The sequence below is a fragment of the Pongo pygmaeus genome, chromosome 6, assembly GCF_028885625.2.
Source record: "Pongo pygmaeus isolate AG05252 chromosome 6, NHGRI_mPonPyg2-v2.0_pri, whole genome shotgun sequence".
In the NCBI taxonomy this organism is placed as follows: Eukaryota; Metazoa; Chordata; class Mammalia; order Primates; family Hominidae; genus Pongo; species Pongo pygmaeus.
This window is the reverse complement of record NC_072379.2, coordinates 6,012,967-6,020,005: the sequence shown is the minus strand read 5'-3', so window position 1 is coordinate 6,020,005 and position 7,039 is coordinate 6,012,967. Positions and strand designations below refer to the sequence as shown.

Below are 7,039 nucleotides of genomic sequence, written 5' to 3'. Positions count from 1 at the left end.
TAATGTCACATGGGATGTTCACCATGTGTGTACACCTGCTGTGATATTATTCGTAATATGCTAGGGGAATGTTACTCCTGATGGCACAGGCAGTGTACACCATGTGTGTACACTGTGCCATTACTTGTAATATCCTAGGAGGATGTTTCTTTTAATGTCACAGAAGGTGTACAAAATGTCACACGAGGTGTTCACCTTGTGACATTATCTGTAATAGCCTGGAAGGATGTTACTCCTAATAGGTCACAGGGGTGCATACACTTTGATATTATTTGTAATCTCATAGAGAGATATGACTTCAAATATCACAGTGGATGTACACACGTAGTATATACCCTGTGATATGATTCATAACACCCTAGGGAGATACAACTCCTGATATCACAGTGCGCGTACACCATGTGTGTACACCCTTGATATTAGTCGTAATATCCAGGGTAAAGATTACTCGTAAGATTACACAGTGTGCACACCCTGTGATATTTTTCATATTATAGGGAGATATTCCTTCTAAGATCAGTGGGTGTACCCCATGTGTGTATATCCCGTGACAGTATTTTTTGTATCCTAGGGAGGTATTACTCCTAATATCACAGTGGGTGTTCACCCTGTGATATCATTCTTATTTGAACTTGCTGCCTTTTTTAACCCACACTACAAAAGAATAGAACAGATAAGATATTGAGATTGGACTGTGCTGCCGTACGGCCGCCGCAGGACACCTTTAATATCCGTTTCTCAGGCTGTAGATGAAAGGGTTCAGCATGGCGGTGACCACCGTGCACATCACTGAGGCCACTGCACCCTTTCTGGGGGAAGATGACACATCTGAACTGAGGTACCCCCCAACGCCTGTTCCATAAACTCAGCAAACAGCTGACAGGTGAGACCCACAGGTGGAGAGGGCTTTATACTTTCCCACCTGACGACGAAACCCTCAGAATTGAGGAAACAATTTTAGAGTAAGAGAAAATGGTCCCCGAGATGGGAAGAAAAGCAAACATGGCGGCAGGGAAATACATGATGATGTTATTGGTGAAGGCGTCACAACATGCAAGATGGGGGAGTTGAGAAGGATCACAGAAGAAATTCGGAATTTCCACATCCTTGAAGTAGGTCATTAGCAAGGCAATCAAGTGGTGCAGCTGGGAGTCTAAAAGACTGAGAAGAAAAAAAAAAGACAACAAAACTAGGAAGCCACAGAAACACGGGCTCATGATGACTGAACGATATAGAGGGTGACAGATGGCTACAAACCGGTCATAGGCCATCACACTCAGGAGCATGTCTCTCTTCCGTGCCTCCAAAAATGGCAAAGAGACATCTGAGTCAGGCAAGCCTGCAGAGGAGATGACTCTGCTGTGAGATTGGATGTCCACAATCATCTTGGGGACCGTGGTGGAGGTGAAACCGATTTCAGGCAAGGACAGGTTGGAGAGAAAGAAGTACATGCACCCTTTCTGGGGGAAGATGACACATCTGAACTGAGGTACCCCCCAACGCCTGTTCCATAAACTCAGCAAACAGCTGACAGGTGAGACCCACAGGTGGAGAGGGCTTTATACTTTCCCACCTGACGACGAAACCCTCAGAATTGAGGAAACAATTTTAGAGTAAGAGAAAATGGTCCCCGAGATGGGAAGAAAAGCAAACATGGCGGCAGGGAAATACATGATGATGTTATTGGTGAAGGCGTCACAACATGCAAGATGGGGGAGTTGAGAAGGATCACAGAAGAAATTCGGAATTTCCACATCCTTGAAGTAGGTCATTAGCAAGGCAATCAAGTGGTGCAGCTGGGAGTCTAAAAGACTGAGAAGAAAAAAAAAGACAACAAAACTAGGAAGCCACAGAAACACGGGCTCATGATGACTGAACGATATAGAGGGTGACAGATGGCTACAAACCGGTCATAGGCCATCACACTCAGGAGCATGTCTCTCTTCCGTGCCTCCAAAAATGGCAAAGAGACATCTGAGTCAGGCAAGCCTGCAGAGGAGATGACTCTGCTGTGAGATTGGATGTCCACAATCATCTTGGGGACCGTGGTGGAGGTGAAACCGATTTCAGGCAAGGACAGGTTGGAGAGAAAGAAGTACATGGGGGTGTGGAGGTGGGAGTCAGCGCTGATGGCCAGGATGATGAGCAGGTTCCCCAGCACTGTGACCAGGCACATGGGCAGGAACAGCCCAGCGAGGACCGGCTGCAGTTCTGGATCCCCTGAGAGTTCAAGGAGGAGGAATAGAGAGACATCTGTTAGATTCTGTGGGTCTGCATAGTTTGGACACCTTTTGCATAGAAAAGAGTGTTGAAAAATCGGAAACAAATAAACAAACCCCGGCATTGTGTCTGCATTTTGAATAGAAGCAATTCACAAGTCATGTTCTCAGATTTCTGAGCAATCCACACTCAGCAATATTTTGCAGTTCTGACAGACTCAATTGTCTTCTAATGCTTTCATCTTTGATTTCTGTGTTATTCATTTCTTCCTGTACACACCTTAGAGACATTAGATTCAAGAATGTTCCAAGAACGAGATCATCATACATAACAAATTTGTAACTGCTAGAAAATACAGCCTATCTTTTCTGAAAAAAACTACGTAAAAATACGATTCTCTTCACTTGAAGAAAAAGGTTATCCTAATTAAAGCAAATTAAGAACTCAAATATTTTAGTCTAGAAGGTTGATACAAATTCCCTTGATTTAGAACATTTATAAACACTGTATAACAGCTGAGACCATGCCATCTGGAAATGAAATTAAAGTGGATAGTTCATAAGCAGAAAATCATTCCACATGCCAGTTAGGTCCTAGTGATTTCATCGTTATGTTTTCGGACTTTTCTCCTTCAAGAGAGTAATTGCTTCCTCAAATCGGTGGGTCTGGCTTTAAACTTCATGTAAGCTATAACTCCTGTCCTTAGCTTAGGAGGACTTAAGAGTTTTCATCAGAAAGTTTGGCCGGACGCGGTGGCTCACACCTGTAATCCCAGCACTTTGGGAGGCCGAGGAGGGCGGATCATGGAGGTCAGGAGATCAAGACCATCCTGGCCAACATGGTGAGACCCTGCCTCTACTAAAAATTCAAAAACTTCACCTGGTACGGTGGCACGCACCTGTAGTCCCAGCTACTCAGGAGGCTGAGACGGGAGAATGGCTTGAACCTGGGAGGCAGAGGCTACGGTGAGCCGAGATCACACCACTGCACTGCAGCCTGGGCAACAAGAGCAAAACTCCGTCTCAAAAAACAAAAAACAAGAGGGATCAAGTAAGTCAAAGTCACACTTATGACAGCCAATTTTTGTGAACCAAGGAAGCGTCAATTCAATAATTAACATAGATTTTTACTTTTGCTCTCTCCTCTATGCCAGGCAAGATATAGGCTCTGGGGAATTATTAATTCAGCTTATTAAATCTCCCAGTTCTTTTCAATACAGAGAATATTTACATGACAAAACTTAAGTTAAAAATATGTTACAAGAAATACTGTTATGTGATGCTGTTTTATTTATGAAACCACCTAATTGCTCTAGGCATCTTTCAAAAATTTCAACTTACCCTGAATTTCAATTTACATTCAGAATATCATCCACATTTTTGTCATTTTTCAGTTTTCACTGAATGAATGGAATCACCATCTTTTTTTTTTTTTTTTTTTAAGATGGAATCTCACTCTGTTGCCCAGGGTAGAGGGCAGTGGCACAATCAAAGTTCACTGCAACCTCCACCTCTGAGGCTAAAGTGATCCTCCCACCTCAGCCTCCCAGGTAGCTGGCAGTAGAGGCATGCATCATGATACCTGGCTAACTTTTATAAAATTTTTTTGTAGAGATGACATCTTGCTATATTGCCCAGACTGGTCCTGAACTCCTGGGCTCAAGCAATCCTCCCGCCTTAGCCTCCCAGAATGCTGAAATTACAGGTGTGATCCACTGTGCCCTGCCTCACTGAACTTTTTACATCATAAAATTATCTGCATTCTGTACGTTCCTTGAGCGCATAGACACACTTTTTCATCACTGGGGACACATTCCTACTATAAGGCTGAGAAAAGAGAAGGGAGTTCAATACTTACTGAATAAATGTAGGCATAAACCTCACTACCTGTTTCAAAGGCCTCATTGTTTTCTTCTCTAAGATAGAGTCACTTTGCAGTCATTTACAGATTTCTCTTTAAACACCCGTGGAGCCTAGAAATAGGGGTAAGTGGCTGGACTCTCAGTTCAAAAAGAATGCCATGCTTACCTTGTACATGCTGTAGCACTGCTGCGGCAGCGAACTATAAACCTTGTCCTGCAAACACGAAAACACAGCACACATCTGAATTCAAGGGAAAAACAATGTCCACTGGATAGATGGCAAAGGTACACTGACTCTTGGCCAAACAGTATAATGTTTATAAACTTGGTCCCACCATAGTCCTGTGCTGAAAAAAGTGTTTACGTTCTTTTTTTTCTTTCAGATGGGAGTCTTGCTCTGTTGTCCAGGCCGGAGTGCAGTGGTGGAATCTTGGCTCACTGCAACATTTGCTTCTCTGGTTCAAGAGATTCTCCTGCCTCAGCCTCCCGAGTAGCCGGGATGACAGGTGTGTGCCACCATCCCTGGCCAGTTGTAGTTTTAGTAGAGACAGGGTTCCGCCCTATTGGCCAGGCTGGTCTTGAACCCCTGACCTCAAGTGATTGGCCCACCTCACCTCAGCCTCCGAAAGTACTAGGGTTACAGGTGTGAACCACTGTTCCCAGCCAGAAGTGTTTAAATTCTAATTTGTGAATCAGTAAGCCTTAGTAGAGAAGGGCTTTCAATATAGATGAAGAATACAAGCTATTAGTGAGATAGGGTGCATATACATTTTTAAAAGATTGTGCTAGTGTAAATGATAAACATAAACCTTTGCTATATACTGCGAGAAACTTCCGCAAAAGCCACCTAGTTTAAATCCGACCAAGTAAGGCATTCGGCATACTCAATACATTTAAATAAATAAATAAATAAACAATGACACGTTACCAACAACTCCTCCTCTTGATATTCAATAACTGGTTTCCATCTTTACTCTGTCTTTCAATTATAGGATTCCGAACAACCTACAAAGTTTGATAAACTCAAATTATACAATGAATTCATTAGACCATGTTTTTTATTTTGCCTTAGTTTAAAAACTTTGAACATGCTACAGCACCAGAAACACAGCTTCTTAAAGCAGCCCCAAGAACGAATAAAGCAAATAGGAAGAACTTGATTTTAAAATTGCAACCAATTTTATTGTAATTTTATTTGGATGCAACAGCCAGAGAACTTTCCTAAATTCTGAATAGCAAAGATCACCCGTAACTTCACCATACAATTTCAGAAAGATACACTGTGTATGTAAATACCATGACCATCCAGAAATTTCCTTCTGGTTCATTAAAGAACTGTCTGTTCTTCTGTGTATGTAAAGATTTTGCAGGTTTTGATGGGCTAAAGGTCTTACAAAGGTGAAAAAATTATCTTTGGGACAATTCTCCAGCAGCAGTTAGTTAGAATTCACTGAACTCTAAAAGGCACACTTAGAGGTATTACCTTGTAAACTGCACAATGGCTTCACACAATCCGACATTTCTAATCTTCTCTCTTCTCATTCTTTTTCTGTTTTTTTTTTTTTTTTTTTTTTGGAGACGTAGTCTCACTCTGTTGCCCAGGCTGGAGTGCAGTGGTGCGATCTCCGCTCACTGCAACCTCCGCCTCTCGGGTTCACACCATTCTCCTGCCTCAGCCTCCCGAGTAGCTGGGACTACAGGCGCCCGCCACCACGCCTGGCTAAATTCTGTGTATTTTTAGTAGAGACAGAGTTTCATTGTGTTACCAGGACGGTCTACATCTCCTGACCTCGTGATCCGCCCGCCTCAGCCTCCCAAAGTGCTGGGATTACAGGCTTGAGCCACCGCGCCCGGCCTCTTCTTTTCTACCACATTTGGATGATAAAATGAAATCTTATTTTCCTCCTGAAACATGAAGAAACAGAAGCACATCATGAAGAGAAACATTTCATCTTAGCTATTGAAAACGCTAAGTTCAGTGTCGACCTCCTGTGGCGCACATGCTCATGACAAAACAAAAGAAAAACCGGTTTTAGAAAAACAGGAATTGTAATTCTGGCACTTTGAGAGGCCGAGAAGAGAGGATCACCTGAGCTCAGGAGTTCAAGACCAGCCTGGGCAACACCGTGAGACCTCGTCTCTATTTAAAAGAAGAACAGTAATTATCTCATCATTGTGCAAATACTGCCCACCAGTCAGAAAGGCAATTTCGACAGTCAGTAAGTCACATCTGAAGTAGCACCAAGTAATTTTTATGAAAACTCAAGTCTCCAGATTTCTTTCCTAGTGCTAATTTGTAATACACCAATGCTTGTAAGAAATAAAGGTGTGCACATCTGCAGACACATAGCTCCCTGAAAATTAAATCCAGCCAGTTCCCAGGCATTTGAACTGACGAGTGTTTTGTTTTTTTTTTTTTCCTCTTTTTCTTTTTCTGGAGGTGGGGTCTCTGTCGCCCAGGCTGTAGTGCAGTGGCTCAATTACAGCTCACCTGCAGTCTCAAACACTTGGGCTCAAGCGATCCTCTGTCCTCAATCTCCTGAGTAGATGGAAATACAGGTGCGTGCCCCCAGGCCTGGCTCATTTTTCGATTTTTTTTTTTTTTTTTGGTAGAGCTGGGGGTCTTGCTATGTTGCCCAGGCTGGTCTGGAACTCCTGGCCCCAAGTACTCCTCCCATCTCCGCCTCCTAAAGTGCTGGGATTACAGGCGCGAGTCACGGCGCCCAGCCCGCACAGTCTTTAACACACACACACACACACACACACACAAACACACGTGTCCCGGAATTAATTTCCTTATTTGGGTGAAAACTTTTACAGGGTCCTCCAGGCTTGTATCATTTGAAGGCTAGCGTCTGCCACTCTGCTTCCACGCTTCTAGTTGGGGACTACCCACTTAACAAAGCCAAGTTCAATTTTAATTTCCCAGAACTGACGAAAAGCAAAGCGCAAAGAGCC

General features: G+C 43.3%; 1 protein-coding gene across 1 annotated transcript; it reads right to left on the bottom strand.

The window, feature by feature from the left end:
- Positions 1 to 681: 681 nt before the first annotated feature.
- On the bottom strand, positions 682 to 1,451 carry LOC129041024 (olfactory receptor 7E24-like). The gene is made up of 2 exons (XM_063668082.1): positions 1,258 to 1,451; positions 682 to 1,161 (listed from the first exon to the last, which is right to left on the bottom strand). The coding sequence occupies exons 1-2, from the start codon at positions 1,449 to 1,451 to the stop codon at positions 909 to 911; spliced, it is 447 nt and encodes a 148-aa protein (XP_063524152.1). The 3' UTR covers positions 682 to 908.
- Positions 1,452 to 7,039: the final 5,588 nt, after the last annotated feature.